Source organism: Aulostomus chinensis, chromosome 19 (assembly GCF_037954235.1).
Source record: "Aulostomus chinensis isolate RoL2024-O1b breed Wild chromosome 19, RoL_Achi_v1.0, whole genome shotgun sequence".
NCBI lineage: Eukaryota > Metazoa > Chordata > Actinopteri > Syngnathiformes > Aulostomidae > Aulostomus > Aulostomus chinensis.
Genome location: NC_141338.1, coordinates 7,058,702 through 7,078,304, shown reverse-complemented (window position 1 = coordinate 7,078,304; position 19,603 = coordinate 7,058,702). Strand labels below are relative to the sequence as shown.

Sequence of the window (19,603 nt, the reverse complement as noted above, 5' to 3'; positions counted from 1 at the left end):
ATGCCACATGCAGGTTGCACGGTTGTGACTTTTTGTTGTGATGGACTCCGATTGAAACTCATAGAAAAATGCTGCGTGGATTAAAAGAGACAGGGCTTTGTTTTTCAGTAGCAGATGTGCAGTACATTGAATTATTCACCATCCCTACTTACGCCTCGTGAATAATGTAACATAGACTGATGTTAACATCATGAGTCTATGAAAGTCTCTCAACCAATTCTGGGTTTGTCTTTCAATTACATTTCCATACATACTTCCTTACATCCTTGTGAGGAGAAGGCGAACGCTCTCGTCTATGTATCTAAACCAAAGGAGATTCTTGATCACCGGCGCTTATGTTTTGACTTGATGTTTCCCACTCTTCTAGCTGAGAGGACTAGTGATGAGGGGGCAATACACTGAGTCTATTCACTGTCAGGAGCTCTGCTCAAAAGAGAGACAGTGTATCATCTGTAAGGTGTGGGTGGAGCTTCCATCTCTGGCTGTCTGCTGCTTTCACTTTATCGGTTCACTTCTAAGGAAACTGCAGGTTTTTCTTCAGGGTTAGACTCAGAAAAAGGTAGGATCTCTGTGAGTTGGATTGCTCTGTTTGCTGCAGTTTGGTTTAATGTGCTATATTCGTGTGCAGGCAGTTTCCTCATCTTTTTTTAACCTTTAACTCTGCTCGCTTTTGAATGAGTAAAGGGGAAGTGACACTGAGACGGGGAGGTGGTTGGGTGGATACTGACCAAACTTGCTCTGCTGGAAGGGAATGTCCCCCACTTCTTTCCCCTTTGTTTCCCCCGTTGAAGCTTGTCGTTTTTTTTTTTTTGGGAAAGGTTCTCTACAGTGTTGCTACGTTCATGAAAAACCCGGTAAAATAACTAACTCTGAAAATGTGTATTTCCAGGCCAGGAAAAGCTTTTCCTTACAGTATTAGAAAGGTCATACAAATAATACCTGCATATTAGCGTGTATAGTTCGTGGTTTGGTTAACATTGACTGAGAAAAATCTCTGGATGAATATTAATTTTAATTTGATAATTTTTTATCCTGTATTAAACTACTTAAGTTGTCATTCATAATATTTAAATTTGATGTGGATTGCTCGTGTGTAAAAGGACCTTTCAGAAATGTATGTTTATGAAGAATTCTCTCCTTTCATGTTTCTCTCTTGAAATGAGTTTTTTCTCCCTTCTACTCATCCTTGTCTGAAGGTGCTGTTTCCTGTAGCCAGCTATGGCACCAGGGGATGTGGTGCCAGACCATGTCAAGCAGCTGAAGCCCAAGGAGAAGCGGCCTGCAAACAGGGCATCCAAAGACTGTGAGCCCGATGGCTCCTTTGTCTTCGAGGCTCTCGAGGCTTGGAAGGACTTTCATAACTCGCTCAGACATTTCTATGAAGTAGGAGAGCTGTGTGATGTCACGCTAAAGGTCAGTCGCTCTGCCGAGACTGCAGAGGAAGATATTTGTGACTTACAGTGTATTTTTGTCTCATCTGATCCTTGTTTGTAGTTATGTCAGTTGAAGATTGAGATATTTTTATGAAAATTATTTGAAATTGAATGTGTTCATTTTGCTGTCAAAAATAAATCTAGAGGCAGCTTATTTGTGTGCCCTGTTGCTCTCTTTTGCAACTTGTCTTCTTATTATTTGTGTCTTGTAGGTTGGCAGTAGGCTGATACCATGCCACAAGCTAGTGCTGGCTTGTGTTATCCCGTACTTCAGGTGGGCAACATTTTTGCTTCCCACCCACTACCAGTCATTCTGTTAAGCTAACTCGCGCTCAACTGGTTTCTGTGGGTCTTAGCTCTACACACGCGGGGGAGAGACGGGTATCAATCTCCTTATCTGTCTCTGAGAGCATGGTATTTTGTATTTTTCGCAAATAGTCGGTGTGTTTATCTTTGTTGAAAATTCTAGGCCCATTTTTCACTCACATGCTACAGAAGAAGCACAAAACTTTTAATAGTGACCCAAAAAGGACTCAGCATCTGAACAGTGTCAGCTAAATTAATGATGATGGCCCCAATCTTGTTCCATGTTTTGAAGTACTGACATTTTCAGGGTGCCTTTATAATTTAAATGCACTGAAAAGCTCTTGTCAACACCATTATATAATTTTTTAACATCCATGTGAACACAATTATTCCTAGAAGATGTTTAGCCTGGTTCTTGTCTGACGATTTTGTCCCGCAGGGCTATGTTCCTGTCTGAGATGTCAGAGGCCAAGCAGGAACTGATAGAGATCAAGGACTTTGACGGGGATGCCATCCAGGACCTGGTACATTTCGCCTACTCCTCCAGACTCACACTGACTGTGGACAATGTCCAGCCTCTACTTTATGCTGCTTGCATCCTTCAGGTATTAAGTCCTAGCAGATGACAACAGTGCAGGAAGGCAGTTGTTTTTGTTTAATAAACATAATAAACACATTAATTCAGCAAGTGTAGTGACTCTGAAAACCCTATTCAGAATTCAGTCGTGTTTCTTTGCCAGCTTTGTATTTGGAGAGTTTGTGCAAATGGCTTTAAACTGCCTCGATCTGTTAGGTGGAGTTGGTGGCGAGGGCGTGCTGTGAGTACATGAAGGCCCACTTTCACCCCACCAACTGTCTGGCGGTCCGTACCTTTGCTGAGAGCCACAATCGTGTGGACCTGATGGACATGGCGGACCGCTATGCCTGCGAACACTTCACTGAGGTAGTGGAGTGTGAGGACTTTACGTGTGTATCTCCCCAGCACTTGCGCACATTACTGTCCTCCAGCGAGCTGAATATCCACTCAGAGACACAGGTGTACAATGCAGCAGTGAAATGGCTAAAAGCAAACCCTCAGCACCACGAGGCCTGGCTGGACCAGATCATGTCTCAGGTTAGACTGCATCACGACGGTATAGTTGAACTGAGCTGAGCTGAATAAGTATTTTAACACTTTGATTTCAATGTCTGGAATGGTTGTTTGTCTGTGTTTTGAAGTAGCTCTGTGTTCAAGTGAAGGAAGACTTAAAAAAATGCATTTATTTATTCGTTTTGCTTTTCGGGTAACTTGAGGTGACAAAATTGTTGTTCAGCTGTGGGGTGTCTCGGGCTCACAAAGATGGTTTTTACTGCTGCATCACAATTTGGTGACTTCGGAATGCAGAAAAATACAACAACGCCTATTTAACTTGAAGCTAACGGCGCCCTATGGTCAACAACTACAAACAGCAGCAAAACTTTGATAAAAATCTCTGTTAATAACCCTACAGGGGCATCAGTTGCTATAATGCACGTCTTCTTTATCCAGCTTTATGACCAAATACCTGCAAACATTCTGATTTTAGCTAAAAAGAAAACTACAACACTGCCAGTGCAGCTCTTTCATGGACGAGCTCAAGCGAGTTAGTTCAGGGGTGATAGCTCATGTAGCCTGTGTTTTGTTTTGCCACATATTTTTTCCTGCATGCTGTCCAGTTGACAGTGTCTGTCTCTGGCTGCAGAGCCGGGTGATAATTCTTCATCATAATGACTGACATGGTTATTTGACACCTTGCTCTTGTAACACTGTTGATAATGGCCTACTTTGTTTATAAAAATGTGTGTCACATAAGTTTACAGCTTGAAGTCCTCCCGTTTACAACTATCGTACTTCCTATGTTGGACTGCAGGTGCGCCTCCCCCTGCTCCCCGTTGAGTTCCTGACTGGAACAGTGGCCAAGGACGAGATGATCAAAGGTAACCTGAGTTGTCGTGATCTGATGGATGAAGCCAGGAACTACCACCTGCACCTCAGCAACAAGGTGGTGCAGGACTTTGAGTACTCAGTGCGAACTATACCCCGGAAACACACCGCAGGTTGGTCTTACATGGTGCTGCTCTGTTTTGAACATGTAACACTTGTTTTTAGGGCATTCGTAGCAAGAGTCAGCTATTTTTACCACTGTAGAACTTACAAAAAAAACAAAGTTAGAGAAACAGAATCACTCATGTTGACCTTACATATTATATATATAATATATATATACATACATACATATTATATACATACTGTATTTGAAGGTTTGCCCTGGGGGCATACTGAACGTCATACTTCTCTCTCAGTGACGACCTTTGGTCTCTCCAACCATTTCCTCAGGGGTTTTGTTTTGTGTGGGTGGCCGGGGGGGCTCTGGCGACCCGTTTCGCAGCATCGAGTGCTACTCTATCACCAAGAACAGCTGGTTCTTTGGCCCCAAAATGAACAGCAGACGACGTCACGTTGGTGTAATATCTGTAGGAGGTGAGAGAGGTTTCATATGATAATAGAAATGATGTAATTATTTCGTTGCACATAAGAATAATAATTCAATAATGGGTTTAAATTCTGTTTGATAGGGACCAATTACATAGATGATTGTCTCTCATTTAATTCTTTTGGTCCAGAAGAGGTTTTGACTGATAAAATATAAAATGTTTTCACATACAACAGTAAAATTATACAATATTTAAAGTAGTAATGATAATAGACCATCTCACACAATACTGGATAGCTTTTCTACAACGTTCTTTACCATTAGACCATCTCACAGTATTGACCAAACGATCCTGAAAACTCTTCATTTCTTTGTGTTTGCTCTGTCTTTTTTTAGGAAAGGTCTATGCTGTTGGGGGCCATGATGGAAATGAACACTTGGGCAACATGGAGATGTTTGACCCCCTCACCAACAAGTGGATGATGAAGGCCTCTATGAACACCAAGAGGTACGCACACAATACACTGAAGGGGAATGGGGCTGTTGGAAGTGTGCTCATCCCACCAAACTGAACAAAGTGACTGTCATACGTTCTAGTTGTCAGTGCAGCTGAATGAGGAGTTTTCTAATTCCTGGTAGTTTCCACCTACCATACGTGGAGGCTTGCGTACCGGTTTTGATGAAGGTTGTCGGTGTTTCTCAGGAGGGGGATAGCCCTGGCAGCTCTTTGCGGTCCTATTTATGCCATTGGAGGTCTGGATGACAACTCCTGCTTCAATGACGTGGAGCGATACGACATTGAGAGTGACTGCTGGAGCACCGTGGCTCCGATGAACACACCCCGAGGAGGAGTGGGCTCAGTGGCGTTGGGGGTAAGACCACTGAGGGCAGCCAGGACATCGCGGTGGAAGTGTCTGCTCTGAAGCTCACTGCTGTTTTGGCTGTCTTTGCCAGAGTTTTGTGTATGCAGTGGGAGGAAATGACGGCGTGGCATCGCTGTCAAGTGTGGAGCGGTTCAACCCTCACCTCAACAAGTGGACGGAGGTCAACGAGATGGGCCAGCGGCGTGCGGGAAATGGAGTCAGCAAACTTAACGGCTGCCTCTATGTTGTGGGTGAGAGGAATGAGCGAGCCAGAGAGATGTGATTTCTCTCCTCTTCATATTTTTACTGTATCAAGTCCAGGGCTTCCAGTGTCAAACCAAGCTAAAGGTTGGTAACGGCTGCTGGAGAGTTCTGGTTTTGTCGAGGTTCTGATGTTTCTCTTGTGGAAATTCTTCACTCTTTTACTGGCATCACATGATCCGGAGGTACACACACCTACAATTACACTAATGTGAGAACCAGGAAAGACAAAAGTTCATGTTTTGCGAAGCTTTCTGGTGACTGATTTACAAGGCCTGAGGACGATGTTTTTTATTGAAGCATTCGGACTTCAAGAGTCATTTAAGGTCCATTAAAACATCTGTTTTGCTTAGTCATGGGTGTGAACATCTGAAATTCTCTTGTGCTCCAGGTTGAGTTGTTTGTTTGGTTGTTTTTTACTCATTTGTCATTCTTGTCTATCCTGTTACCTGAAGGTGGTTTTGATGACAACTCCCCCCTGAGCTCTGTTGAGCGCTTTGACCCCCGCATGCACCGCTGGGAGTACGTGTCCGAGCTGACCACGCCGCGTGGAGGAGTCGGGGTCGCCACCGTTATGGGAAGAGTGTTCGCTGTCGGCGGACATAATGGCAACATCTATCTGAACACAGTCGAAGCTTTTGAGCCTCGAATGAACAGGTGAGGACAAGAACCAGGTTAAGATTTACTGAGGTGGTGGTTGAATGAATTAATACGTTAACATCGTTAACATCACCTGGTTCCCTCATCTCAAAGTCAGACCAAATTCCAGGCATTGAGCCAAAAACCTGCTAAACACTAGCTTACGATATTGTACCATTTTGCCCTACTGCATTAAATAACGCACTCTTAGATGTCACAAACAAGTGCCTGAGTGAGACTTTAGTTGTGCCCCGGAAGCAGAAGAAGCAGGAAGCTCATTTGTGGTTACTTGGAAGTCATGTGTTTGTTTATAGCATAGCTTTTCATTTATGTTTCAAAAACCATAAAAGTGAAGGCAGTATGTGGACATGATTTCAATCCAATGTAAAAATCTTACTGGTGTTTGGTCCAGGGAACCTATGGCGATGGTTTTATCCAGGTTGGTTTTTCCATGGTTACAGGCTGTTGTATTTTTGAATACTCTCGAAATGTTGACCTTAAATTTCCTTGTGGTTGGCGTGTTCAGGTGGGAGCTGGTGGGATCCGTGTCTCACTGCCGGGCTGGAGCCGGCGTAGCTGTCTGCTCATCTCACGTCAGCCAGATCAGGGATGTGGGCCAGGGCTCCAGCAACGTGGTCAACTGCATGTGACCCCGCGTCTACCAGGTCACCGTCAGATCTGATAACTGCATAAGCACACAACACAACACAGAGCACACCAGTGGCAGGTGTCATCGCTGGTGACACTGTCTGAACATGAGGTGACGGCACTCTTCACACAGAGACTGGGGAATATTGGGGGGGAGGGGGGGGGGGGGGTGTTGAGGAGCACAAGTCTACAACATGACACTTTCTTGACTTTTTTCTTGGCTCCTGCTGTTGTCTCTTTTGCAATCAGTGATGTAGTATTTTGTAACGTGTTTACCTTGTTTACTGACTTGACACAGTTTTGAGTTTTAAGTGAAAACCGTAGCAGAGCCGCGTCCGCTGGAGTGCTAACCTCCTGAGAGGTGATGAACTGCACATTATGGGCATGGACTATGAATGAGCCAGGAAGAAAGCTCAGTTTGTTACGGCTCTGTGTTTGTTTTCATAATCCAGAGATGTGACAAATCACTCATTAAGACACAATCATACTGGATTCAACATTGTTTGCAGTGTAGCGTGTGCAGTAAACCATTTTCGTTAGCAGCTATGACGTGGGATGTTGAGTGAAACTCGAGTCCTTTATGCCTCGTTTCCACAAACGAACGTCCACAGTCTGAAAACCGTCAATACTCTCAGAAATCCACTCATTTATTATGGAAAAATCGGTGACCTCATTGCTTGGAAGCTCCCCCTCCTGCTTATTTTCAGACTGGTCTTTAGTAATCCGAGTGTTATGAAAGATCTTAGCTTTTCCAGGGTTAAAGTTTGAATAGATGGTGAACATCAAAGGTTAAACAAGCGAATGGAGTGAGCTGAGCACAGACATTTACCAGGTGTTCCAGCAGATAGTCACCACATCTCAGTAGTGAAACACACAAAATTAGCCTCCCTCCAAAACCGTGACGTTTCTATCCACGCTAGTCATAGTGTGTATTACAGTGTAAGTACAGACACCGGACGTCTGGAGGTTGAAGTGAGGTGTAAAGCTCCTGTTAGGGTAAGTGAGAGCATCATCTCAACAGTCAGACTTTCTATTCAGCACTTCCAGCTGCTGTACGCTGGATCGCGCCCCAGCAGTTCTTGCTGGATTTAGCCTGTAATTGTGTTTGAACAATCATTTAGGACTGATGTGGACAAATCAGTCGCTGGTTAGGACGTAACAGGACCAGGGAGTTCAACTGCTGCTACGACCAAACACAAACGTTGCTACGAATACGAAGCTGCAGATGTGAATGCGGCCCTACAGTACCTGCTGCTGCACCGCTCGCGGCGTGATGACTGGCGCCTGGGCGGAGGACTGATCAGAGCAATACGCTGCGCCTCGTCAGTTCTGTTGCAATATTGTACAGAGATCTGTTTACACCTGCAGGGAAAGATTATTACATTCAAGACTTGTGTGTTGACGATAGCTGGACTGTCCGAGTGCTTTCAGATGTGTCTGCAGATGGTTCTGTTATATTTTAATATATTTTGTATGATAAACTCTTTGGTGTATCTTTGGTATGTTTCTTTATTACCCTATCTAATCCATTGCCGTGCACTATTTTCTTAGAATAGATGTGAAGTCTGAGTATATTTTTGTCCTAAATAGAGAATTTCATGTGATAAGTTTGAAGATTTAACACTAACGTTATTTCTGCCCGACACAGAAACATTTCTGGCAGCAGTTGTCTTTTTCAGAATGGGTTGATTGATTTATGTTTATATTTAGTATATTAAAAAAAGGTACAATTTTTGTCCCACCGGTATTTTTACACAAAAACTGAAGTTGCTGCCACAGTTGCAAGCAAACAAACCAGACTGTTTTGTATACTTGGTGTACTTTGTGTTCTTTCTCTTTTTGACTGCTTCCATCTTGTGCTTTTTATTTAAGTTGTATCGATATAAATTGATTCAATAAAGTTATGTGGAACGTCATTTACCGGGATTCCTCGTTTTTCACTTACAAACCGCGGAAAACGTAATCCTTCATTGTATTTAGGACTGAACCGTGACTGCTTTTGCGGATACTGGAGCCCTGAGTTTGCTTGATATTAGCAATCATGGTAGAATTGTTCAAATAATCAACAAGAAATTAACAATTTAAAGCCAGTTTTATCATCCATTTTACTCAAAAAGGGACCGTAATTAACATCCTTAGGACAATATTTGCTGAAAGAAATCGTTGAAATTATAAAAATACTATTGACAATCTGACTTCTTCTTGAAAGCAGTTGCTGCTCATCAGAGATAAATCAGGTTTAAGACACTTCCTCATTCACGTTCCAGCACCGGAGGCTCCATCCATTGACTTAATAGCAACTTCATAATGCATCTTCATCACTTCAGTTACGAAAAATCCAAACATGCAGAGATGCTGATTCGTTGCATCCTCGCCTGTCACGCTCTTTTCCAGTAAGACAAGCGGACATTTCAAGTCTTGATAGATCATCTTTTGAGATTTTCTGACCGTGCGTCCGCTGAGCAAATCAGAATTTGATATCAATCAAATTTGTGTTTTATTGTCCTGTAACACCCAGTTAAAAAGTAACAGTTGGAGGCAGCGTTGGCAGTTCATTGACAGCTGGCATGTGCTTGTTGTAAACCTGCTGGACTTTCAGCTTTGACGAATGTGATCGACCCTCGTGCATCTCATCAGAGTGTTTGGTTGCTTTTGATATTTGCATACCTTGAAACGTGAAATCATGTCTATGAATTATAATTTATTTACTTTGTATCACACAGACAATAAAAATGAGAATAAATCACTTGCAAAGAATAAAGTTAAACATATCCTGTCTTGAAATACGAACCTCACATTTGAAAATATGTTGTACCACAAAGTTAAACGTGTGCTCATTGTTTGGTTATCATATTTAAAATGTTTTATCCCAACTAGCTCTTTGTTTTTGATCATTGTATATTAGTTTGGTAACAAACTACTGTAGGTTGTGATGAGGAAACGAGTCAAGAGGTCAAGTGTTTTACAGCTCTAGGTCTTTGGACCCTGGATGGATGCTGAAAAGATGCTCAGAGGTCTGATAACGCATCACACACGCGCTGCCGGGCTCGGGGCATCTTGGAGGAAGCTATTAGGAAATGTAGAAACACCACCGCTGCAGAGGAGAACAGCCAATAGAAATGCACGGAACACTCCTGCAGCTGCTCAGCTTGGCTGCTGTGTTTGCGTACGGTGAGTCTCTTTTTTTTCATTTTGATGATGTATTTAAGAAAGTGTGTTAAGCTTTTTTTTTTTTTTTTTAGTTGAATTAATGAGTAGGTTCATCTGCGAGAGCAACCCTGAGAGCGCTGACCTGTGTTTTAGTGGTGGGATCCTCGAAAGGAAGTTACACAAAGTAACAAAACACTTGTTTTATGGGGTGAAACTTGAGCTGGAAAACTAGAGAGGAAACTGGGAGCGATTTGAGCTGTTGGTCTGAAGACAAAGGACACCCACGATGCCAAAAATTCATTCAGTTATAAAATGTATTAAAAACACCATCAAATTGAAGCTGTTTCCACTGTAGAGCAAATATTTTCTAGTTTGTTCATCCATTGGTAGGTATGATGCTTGAATTCATGTGTAATCCTTGAAAAATATGAATGGTTTTCAATACATCAACCATTTAAACTAAAAACCTTTTGATGTATTAAATGCACTCAAGCCGATGCCGCATTTGACGTCCTCTGCCGCTGACATTAGTTAGTCATGGTGCTCAAAATAAAGTCAAATCTTAATCGTCAAGAAAAAGAAGTTATATCATGCATCGTCTGCGGTTGGCAAGGCAAGGCAAGGCAAGGCAATTTTATTTGTAGAGCCCGTTTTCACAAACAGTTTGTCTCAAAGGGCTTCACATGGCATCGTAACAACATCCTCTGCCCTTAGACCCTCACATCGACTGAGGAAAAACTCCATAGAAAACCCTTTTAACAGGGAAAAATCTGAGAAACCTCAGGGTGAGCAACAGAGGAGGATCCCTCACCAGGACGGACAGACGTGCAGTAGATGTTGTTACAGACAAGAAAACAGTTTACAATACAAAATGTAGGAAACACGGAAATGTTGATAACAGCTGAAGAAGGAAGCCTCTGGTAGGGGAGGCAGGGAGAGCAAGCCAGCCTGATGGTTGGCATACAGGAATTGCAACTGACTTCATTGTCACAAGATGAACGGTTTGGAAATTGCTTTTTGCAGCTCAACTCATTTCAGCCACGTCCATCTTTATTTACCAGATCAAAATTTTGGAAAACAAAAACGAAAAATTCCGGGCCCGGTGAGTCAAAAATGCCACCAAGCACTGGCGCGCATTTGTTCCACTGTTGATAGAAAAGAAATGAGCCATGATTGACACATCAGGGAGCATCCAACCTGAACTGGTTTTGATGGTTTCTGTGTGGTCTTTCAACCCAGTAAAGTTAGTGTTCGAAACATGTGATTCAATACTGTAAAAGCTGCTGGAGTCAAACATTAGCCTCGCTGACTGCCACCTGTCATGGGACTTTTATGATTGATGTGCATTCAAATGGACGGGTGAAGCAACATGATTACTTATCAACCAAACTCAGAACTTGAACCGTATTTGTTTGTTTTCCATTTCCTGCCGCTGTGCTTTGCGACGATTGCAGATATTTAAAATGTAAAATTGCAAATTTGAGCAGCAAACAGGATTTGGCAGAGAAGCAAACATCAGGATGGTGACCTGAGCGACGTCCGAAAGGTTGCATTCACGCTGAAATATCTCTTAATCAAGGAATATTATAATATCCACAAAAGAATAGTGAGATTTTTTCCCAGTTTTTTTTTTTTTTTTTCAATCATCCTACTAATTTGAAAACGGCCTTTCAGCATTGTTTGGTGTGTATTTTCAGCTCGGTGCCAGTGTCCGCAGGGCTGGAGGGAGAATGAGAACAAATGTTACTTCTTCTCCGCTGATACAAAGTCATGGATGGAGGCCAACGCTTTCTGTTTGGAGCAGAACAGCAACCTGATGAGCATTCAAGACATTCATGAGAGGGTGAGACACGCCAGCCTCCTGCCAGAAGAGGGGATGAATGTTCTCACTCTTCCACACTCTGGGTTCATGTGCTTCGTGTCATTTCTCTAGTTGTGGGTGAGAACACAAATCAGCTCAGAGATCTACTGGATCGGCCTGAATGACCGGGTTGCAGAGGGGTTCTGGGAGTGGAGCGACGGGAGTCCTTTTATACAATACCTATCGTAGGTCACACTCTTATGCGAGAAGAAAGTTGTCATAGGATAATTGTAGATCCAAAGATCCTAACTGGTCTGTCTGGTTTCAGATACTGGATGCAGAACCAGCCTGATGACTATGGTGAAAACGAGGACTGTGGTCAGGTGGTAGGATACAGCTTTGGACGGTGGAACGATGAAAACTGTAACGTTAAGAGGAAATACATCTGCAAGCACCTCAACCGTGAGTCGACAACCTAGCTTCCAAACTATTTTGAAAAATATTTTGTACAACTAAAAGTTCGAGACCCTTATTTTTAATTCCTTTTCTTAAAATTTTATGCCTGCAAACTGGCGCAGGTTTTTTTGGGATCGTCCGTCTCTCAATCCAGTTTTCGTTTATTCAATATTTCAAGACCAACTGGAGGAATTTCCTTCAAATTTGGCACAAAAGTCTACTTGGATTCGAGGACGAAAAGATTTTGGCAGTCAAAGCTGCGGTCGCATTAACCTGATATAATTGCAATATCTTTGGATTGGTAAAGTTTTATCAAATTTCCCAAAAGTGTCCTCTGGGACCTGTGGATGAGCTGAATAGGTCACGGTCACTGTGACACTTCCGGCAAGCAGCTGCAACGTAGCAGGAAAATAGCGATTGCCTCCTCAAAACTACATTAATGAATTGAATTGAAAGGGATGTCCTACAATGCCTTCTCACACCAACAGGGGGCAGTGAATCCCAGAGTGGAAACTCCTGCACTAAAGCAGCTTTAATCCTCAACGTTTGGCTGATTAATTTGGTTGATATCAAAACTAACTGGACCTTTTAACTTAGATTGTCAGATAGCACCTCGCTTGCTTCTAACAAAAAGATTCTTAAATATCTCTCCTCCCCAGCCAATCCCAGCCCCCAGTGTGATTTGGCCAACAACTGGAGACAGTATGGCTCCAACTGCTACAAGCTGAAGGGGGACACCAGAAAGAGTTGGTCGGCAGCCCGTCTTGACTGTGTGCAGGAGGGAGGAGACCTGGTCTCCATCACCTCAGCAGGAGAGGAGCAGTACGTCACGGGGGCGCTGGACGAATCGCAGCTCGACCTCTGGATCGGTCTCTCCACTCTGGTGAGAAGCCTGCGTTCATCTCATGGTTTATTATTGTAGATTAAATTGGAGTACATTGATGCGAGGATGAACTTTGTTTCCACAGAAATGCAACAAGATATCGTGTCAAGTTGAAGTGGGCAGGCGTGACTTCACTTGGTCTGATGCTCTCCCACTGTCAGACCACACAAACTGGGCCAGTGACGAACCAGTAGTGTAAGGGCTCATATCGTTTCTTACTGGTTATTAGAACTCGTGTGAGGTCATGCTTTAAACATGTGATCTCCAACAGTGACGAGCAGGTCGGCTCCTGCGCGGCAAAAATCAAAGATGCGACTGATGAATTTGGGAAATGGAAGTCTCACGTGTGCAGATATGAGCGTCCTTACATGTGCAAACGGCCACTTAACAGTAAGCAGGCTTGTCTCAGTCATGAGCATCTTCATTTTCAAAGTAAAAGCACAATAACTCTGTTCCTTCTCTACCTGCAGCCATCTGTCCTCCTGGCTGGCAGAGTTTTGCCGGCAGTTGTTACTGGCTGGTCAGTAATATCAACCTCTTGACCACGTGGCACGATGCCCTCACCAGATGTTCTGATATGGGGGCCCACTTGCTGATCATAAACAGGTGAGAAAGAACTACGCAGGTTCTGACTCCTATGCCATTATTTTAGCACTGATTTAGCCGACAGCAGATATTTACTGATGTAAATATTAACTGTATAAAAACACATGATACAGTCACGATTTGTACAAACTGAACAAGAGTCCTGAGGATTTATCATAGCTCTTTCAACTGCATCCTCAGCAGGAAAAGCTTTGACGTTTCATGGTGTACTCTCTCATGATATACGTCTGTGTTTGCTGCAGTCAAGAGGAACAGTTTTTCATAAACGGGAAACTTCCGGAGTTTCACCACGTGGACATTCCTGACGTGTGGATTGGTTTGTCAGGCAAGCTGTCGAGAATGAATGTTATTTTTAAAAGATTAGAAATAGCGCAGCTTCTCTTTCGAAATATAACATTTGCGAATCTTGCAGATAAGGACCAGGATGGAGAATTCAGATGGGTGGATAAAACCCCGATTGCCTTCTCTAACTATGGTCCTGGTTGGCCTAGAAACACGGCAAACCTCTGGGACTGTGGTCAGATCTTCACAGGTACGACTAAAACCACTCCTGGGACTCGTTATTTTTTAGTTTCGAGGCTGGTACTGATAGACACAACATCAGCGTGTTTTATTTTAATGAAGGAAATTATGACGGCAAATGGGAGACGACCAACTGCTTCAAGAGCCTGGGTTACATTTGTGAGATGACCGGTGGACAAAACACAAAACCCACTTCAGCGCCGGGTCAGTGATGCTAACGATCATTTGTTGCCGTCCTGTGAGAACCATGATAACAACAGCTGGATTGTCTGACTTTAGATTCCCACTGTGACCCCGGTTATTTACTATTCGGGGACTTCTGCTATCATTTTGAGACTGAGACAGTGAGGAACTGGCAGGACGCTGAGGCGTACTGTAGCGGCCAGCAGGGTCACCTGACCAGCTTCCACTCACAGGAGGAGCTGAGCTTCCTGACTGGTGAGAGGACAAACGAGCGCGTCTCTCAGACTGATTTATCAGGAAGAGTTTGTCTCAAAAAATCATAGAAATGTAATTATGAATCATTTCTTTTACTTTAATAAAATGTCTGATGTATTTTTCATTATAAATAAACACAATGTGATGATTTTCTTTGTGATTTTTAATAGTTTCAAACTTCTACAAATGCAAATTTTGTCCTCCGTCACTTCGCTTGAAAACACTCTTCTATCCGAATTTGTGGTATTTGTTAAGACGTTGCAGACACCAACTCCCATGATTCCTTGCCACTTTACAATGTCATCAAATATCTTTCGGTGTAGTTTTGAATGAGGGATTTGTAGCAGCAGGAATGACACACGGTGCCTTCATATGAACTGGATTGTCTTGTGTGTTGCTGAAGCTCACATGCCGGGGGAGGCCTGGGTGGGACTGAACGACATCAACAATGAAGGCCAGTTTGTGTACAGCGATGGAACTCCTTCAGTGAGTCACTTGGCTTTGCACGTATAACTCCAGACTTATTTTTGAAAAACACATTGACAAAGTATTTTTAACATCCCATTATCACAAACCATGATAACTCCTGCTCCTTGAAGTGTTATTATTCAAACCTGCTGCAGTCTGACTGTGAAGCCAAGGATGAACTCAGTGCAACATCTCAGTTTATTGAGCTGTTTCACTCTGGGCCTCAGGATTTCCTCCCGTGGGCTCCAAACCAGCCAGACAACTGGCAGAGTAAGGAGGACTGCGTACACCTCCGAGGGATGACTCACCCTGAAGCTGGGAAACTGAACGACGACATGTGCACGGCCACAAAGGAATTTATCTGCAAGAAAGGTCCGATATTCTCATTTCGTACTTTTTTTTGTGTCTCATATCTTTTTTTTATATTATATTTTCTTTTTTGTCATGCCTCTCTAGCCAAGGGACAAGGACCTCCTCCTCATCCCCCAACATCTGGACCAGGTTAACTACCCCTGAAGTATCATCTGAATGTTACATGTAGGGCAGCACGGTGGTGCAGTGGTCAGCACTGTCGCCTCACAGCAAGAAGGTTCTGGGTTTGAGCTCCAGCACAGGATCTTTCTGTGGAGTCTGCATGTTCTCCCTGTTCCTGTGTGGGTTCTCTCTGGTACTCCAGCTTCCTCCCACAATCCAAAGACATCAAGAGCTGATTGATACTCTTAATTGACCGTAGGTGTGACTGTGAGTGTGAATGGTTGTCTGTCTCTATGTGTTGGCCCTGTGATGGACTGGTGACCCGTCCAGGGTGAACCCTGCCTCTCACGCAAAGGCTGCAGGGATAGGCTCCAGCCCTTAACAGGATAAGTGGTAGAAAATGGATGGATGAATAAGATAAAACTTTATTCGGCCCTCAGTGGGGCAATTGCCAATTGGATTGGATGGATGATTGTGTGTGTGTGTGTGTGTGTGTGTGTGTGTGTGTGTGTGTGTGTGTGTGTGTGTGTGTGTGTGTGTGTTATATTTGTTGCAGGGTGGAATGAGAAATGCGGCTCCTGGATGTCTGATCCGTTCAACGACTACTGCTACCTGTTTAACTACCTGTCCATGAGGACGTGGGCGGAAGCTCGAGCCGACTGTCTCAACCAGGGAGGAGACCTCGTCAGCATCACCGACCCCTTTGAGCAGGCCTTCATACAAGGTCGGACAATCTCACCCTGCTTTGTTTAATATGTATATTTATTTTGTACTTTAATCTACATCATTTAATTCATGTTTCTTTGTTGTGATTTGTTCTACCATGTTGAACCGAAACCTTCAACAGCATACAAAGCAGCTGTGTAGAGAATAGAAATGCATGAATAAAAGTTTCTTTTTTTAACGATTAGCACCGACTGCTACGTATGTTACAACTTTTTTGACGTCAAATTAAGACTTCGTCCTTCATCCTGTTCCTGTCCATCAATCCGTCCGTCCCATCCTAGTCAACATGATATCTCAGGAGGGCCTCCAGGACATTTCCTTGAATGTGCCGCAAACATCCACTGGGACTGGAGGATAAACTGAGGAAGCAGAGCCTGATTTCCTCTGGCAGATCATTCCAGAGCCACGGTGTCGACACTCCTTCAACCTCTAGTTTGTAGATTTGACCTTGAAAATTCCTAACAGACCTCTGATGGAGGGTCTAGGGCTACATTTGTAAAGGGTTAATAATTCTGCGATGTGACTAGGGACCCCACTTTAAACATAATCTCTTCGCAGCCTTGAATGTTGTGGGTGTTAACTCGTCCTCACGTTCCAGGATTGGTCCAGCTGAGCCCCACAGGGATCTCACTGTGGGTGGGCGGCCATGACTCCATCACTGAAGGAGGCTGGGAGTGGACAGACGGTTCTCCTTTCAGATACATCCACTGGAATGCAGGTGAATCTCTAGACTAATTTGATCTCTTAGCATGTGAGAATTATTACCTCACCAACAAATGAGCCGGTTCTCCTCTCCTGGTTCTACCACACAGGGAACCCCGACAACTACTTAGGCGAGGACTGTCTCTCTATACTTATCAACAACGGCTACTGGAACGATGACAACTGTGAGAACAAAAGAGGATATATCTGTGAGCGGAGAGGTGAGATATGTTGCTGAAACTGTCCTCGCTGACACGGTTAAATATTCAGACAATGACACTGTACACACGTTTCCTCTTTCAGGAATCACACCTGAGCCTCCTCCGCCTCATGATGGTACATTATTCTTCTCTACCGAACGTCCTCCCTGAGTTTTATTCTGTGGATGACACGAGATTCAGGAAATGTTTGCTGCGGTGCAGGTTTCATGACGGCGCTCGTGTGTCAGGACTCATCGGCTGTCCTCCACTGCCCTCGTGAAAGTGTGATAAACATCCAGTCTGCCTTCTACGGACGAAAGAGTGATGACATCTGTCCACATCTGGGGGGGTCAGGAGGTGCTAAAAAAAAAAAAAAATCAATGTCTCGTATTCCACAGTGAGTTTTAATTTCTTAAAGGGTTGTTGTGGTGTTCTGAAGGGAGCTGCACCGTGGAAGGTATCCTCCCTATGTATAGAAAAAAGTGTGACAACCGGCCCTTCTGCTTCGCGTACGCTCACACCGAGGTGGACCCCTGCCCCGCCGTCGCCAAATACCTCGAGATCACCTACAGCTGTGAACAGAAAGGTGGGCTTTTACTTTGTCCTTGTTAGAGAATTGTCTTACTTCTCTGACGAATATTAAATGTCTTTTGCTCTTAGTGTGTTTGCACGGCCTGGGTGTGGAGGACAGGAACGTCACCGACTCGCAGCTCTCAGCTTCCTCCTCAAAGGGTCTGAACACTCCCAACAAAGCCCGTTTGAACGGGAACTCCTGCTGGATGCCCTCAGGAAACCGTACGCACCAACCTCACAGTCTTACGTGTGAATCCATGGATTGAGTAATTGTCAGTTTATTTATTTTTTCTCTTTTAGGGGAAATAACTAGACATCAGTGTGCATGTGCCAGGACTAGCTCGATGCTGAAAGTCAGGGAGTTAAGTAGTGATCAAACAATAAATGCAGGAAATCTCCGTACGTCTGTGACTGGATCAGCGTCAAAATTGGCGGGTGCCTCCAGGAAGTGAGTTTGAGGTCCGGGTCTATGGGAGTCTGAGGGAGACGACAGAATGAGAGTCAGAGTTTGTCAGGGAGGTTTTGTGAGATCACACATCCCATGGCTCCACCCCTAACTAACAGGGCACTAGATAAAGGGGCGGAGCCTGTCGTAGTAAAAGGCTATTTTGATTTTTGCAACATCTAAATGTAATAAACTTGCACTCTGACATTAACCAAACATCCCTGGCCCCTCCAGCCTCCTCCAGCTGGATCCAAGTCAACCTGGGCCAGAAGAGAAAAGTCACAGGGATCGTGATCCAGGGTTGTCCCCAGAATGACCACTGGGTCACCAAATTTAAGGTCCAGCACAGCATCGACGGAGCAACTTGGACTGACTACACTGCTGACGGACCGGTGAGTAAAGCAGGGACCGCAGAGTCCTACCCCCGAACTGACTGGTTCGTAACCAAATGTGCTTGAATGAAAAACTGTTTGGTGTCTATGATTTTCAGTTTTTTCCAGGCTCCACAGACAGAAACACTGCTGACACTCAGTTGCTGGGGACACCCGTGTCAGCTCAGTACATCCGCATCCTCCCGCTGGAGTTCAGCGGTCAGGCCGGCCTTCGCTTTGACGTCTTAGGATGCACACCTGACTGTGAGGAAGCCATTTTGCTGGTGTCCTCCTTTCAAATTCCTTCAGAAGTTCTCTGCCTGTAATCAGTGCTGGTTGTTAATGAAACATTTTGTCTTAACAGATGCCATTACGTGTGCTAACAAGCCCAACTTCATCTTTTCCAGTGATCGAATGACGTGAGTCCGAGTTGACATGTTTTGTCCACGTCAAACATACATATTTGTCATACATGATGATGCTACTGAACGTGTTGTTTCAGCGTCCACTGTCCAGCCGGTTGTGCAAAATCTGACTACAGTGTGTACGGCACCTCAGTCTATCGTGGGGTAAGAGAAGACGTTGTCTAAATTGATTTATACAATGGTGAAGAAGTTTCTGTTTTTTTTTTTTTTTTTTTAATATTTTCTGCTCCAACAGGACTCAAACATCTGCGCGGCAGCCATCCACGCCGGAGTGATTCTGAATGACATCGGAGGAGATTGTACTCTGCTGAAAGCTCCAGGACAAGACTTCTACCCCGGCTCCTCCAGGAACGGCATCACCACCAGACAGTGAGAAGCTGACCTCCGGCACATCACTCGATTTCCAGCAAGCGTAAAACACAGAGGAGTCCACTTTTTTTTTTTTTATTCTTATTGATTTATTTTTCAGCTGTTTGTTTTGTTTGTCATCCTTTGTGCAGTGAAATATTATCATTATTTTGTCTTTCGGTTTTTGCTTGATTTTGCATTATTTCTTTTGGTATTTTTAAAAACTTTTCTTCTCGACATGATAGATCGGGGAGTTATTAAAGATGAAATCCTGTCTTTCTCTGGAGTTCAGTAACCTAATCATGAATGGTTATTGCAGATATAATGGAAACTACGCTGTGTCTTACACTTTTGCGGATGGAGGTGAGTGGAGATGCGTTTATACAGCTTTAATCCTTCTGCCTGTTGCCAT

At 43.9% G+C, this 19,603-nt stretch overlaps 3 protein-coding genes across 5 annotated transcripts in view; all 3 read left to right on the top strand.

Annotated features, from left to right (window-relative positions):
• Positions 1–6,764, top strand: part of klhl8 (kelch-like family member 8) — a 7,989-nt gene extending 1,225 nt beyond the window's left edge. Inside the window, exons 2-12 of one of the 2 annotated variants that reach the window (XM_086187065.1) lie at positions 1,197–1,413; positions 1,646–1,707; positions 2,179–2,344; positions 2,533–2,682; positions 3,629–3,815; positions 4,096–4,239; positions 4,589–4,700; positions 4,896–5,064; positions 5,147–5,306; positions 5,772–5,973; positions 6,482–6,764. In XM_086187065.1, the coding sequence (XP_086043191.1) occupies positions 1,219–1,413; positions 1,646–1,707; positions 2,179–2,344; positions 2,533–2,682; positions 3,629–3,815; positions 4,096–4,239; positions 4,589–4,700; positions 4,896–5,064; positions 5,147–5,306; positions 5,772–5,973; positions 6,482–6,605 (1,671 nt within the window). In that variant the 5' untranslated portion in view covers positions 1,197–1,218 and the 3' untranslated portion in view covers positions 6,606–6,764. Of the gene's footprint in view, positions 1–1,196; positions 1,414–1,645; positions 1,708–2,178; positions 2,345–2,532; positions 2,854–3,628; positions 3,816–4,095; positions 4,240–4,588; positions 4,701–4,895; positions 5,065–5,146; positions 5,307–5,771; positions 5,974–6,481 lie in introns of both variants that reach the window. The other variant, XM_086187064.1, reaches the window with a different exon arrangement.
• A 5,704-nt stretch (positions 6,765–12,468) lies between these two features.
• On the top strand, positions 12,469–14,041 carry LOC147243861 (C-type mannose receptor 2-like). Its single transcript, XM_086188238.1, has 8 exons — positions 12,469–12,516; positions 12,645–12,893; positions 12,979–13,088; positions 13,165–13,283; positions 13,364–13,499; positions 13,742–13,824; positions 13,912–13,980; positions 14,022–14,041. Exons 1-8 carry the CDS (start codon positions 12,469–12,471, stop codon positions 14,039–14,041), a joined length of 834 nt encoding a protein of 277 aa, XP_086044364.1.
• Positions 14,042–14,170: 129 nt separating this feature from the next.
• Positions 14,171–19,603, top strand: part of LOC147243860 (macrophage mannose receptor 1) — a 14,807-nt gene continuing 9,374 nt past the window's right edge. Inside the window, exons 1-18 of one of the 2 annotated variants that reach the window (XM_086186594.1) lie at positions 14,171–14,225; positions 14,301–14,459; positions 14,863–14,945; positions 15,155–15,299; positions 15,384–15,428; positions 15,958–16,125; positions 16,726–16,845; positions 16,940–17,050; positions 17,133–17,165; positions 17,252–17,386; positions 17,469–17,615; positions 17,690–17,824; positions 18,282–18,439; positions 18,538–18,682; positions 18,783–18,837; positions 18,921–18,987; positions 19,079–19,212; positions 19,511–19,554. In XM_086186594.1, coding sequence (XP_086042720.1) covers positions 14,186–14,225; positions 14,301–14,459; positions 14,863–14,945; positions 15,155–15,299; positions 15,384–15,428; positions 15,958–16,125; positions 16,726–16,845; positions 16,940–17,050; positions 17,133–17,165; positions 17,252–17,386; positions 17,469–17,615; positions 17,690–17,824; positions 18,282–18,439; positions 18,538–18,682; positions 18,783–18,837; positions 18,921–18,987; positions 19,079–19,212; positions 19,511–19,554 — 1,924 coding nt within the window. In that variant the 5' untranslated portion in view covers positions 14,171–14,185. Of the gene's footprint in view, positions 14,226–14,300; positions 14,460–14,862; positions 14,946–15,154; positions 15,300–15,383; positions 15,429–15,957; positions 16,126–16,725; positions 16,846–16,939; positions 17,051–17,132; positions 17,166–17,251; positions 17,387–17,468; positions 17,616–17,689; positions 17,825–18,281; positions 18,440–18,537; positions 18,683–18,782; positions 18,838–18,920; positions 18,988–19,078; positions 19,213–19,510; positions 19,555–19,603 lie in introns of those variants that run through there. The other variant, XM_086186593.1, reaches the window with a different exon arrangement.

Bases quoted from the DNA above. Each gene is read 5' to 3' on its own strand.
- LOC147243861 (XM_086188238.1), top strand. From the start codon at position 12,469: ATGTCCTACAATGCCTTCTCACACCAACAGGGGGCAGTGAATCCCAGA. The intron at 13,089-13,164 runs GTAAGGGCTCAT...GATCTCCAACAG, and splicing joins GCCAGTGACGAACCAGTAGT to TGACGAGCAGGTCGGCTCCT. The intron at 13,500-13,741 runs GTGAGAAAGAAC...TGTTTGCTGCAG, and splicing joins CACTTGCTGATCATAAACAG to TCAAGAGGAACAGTTTTTCA.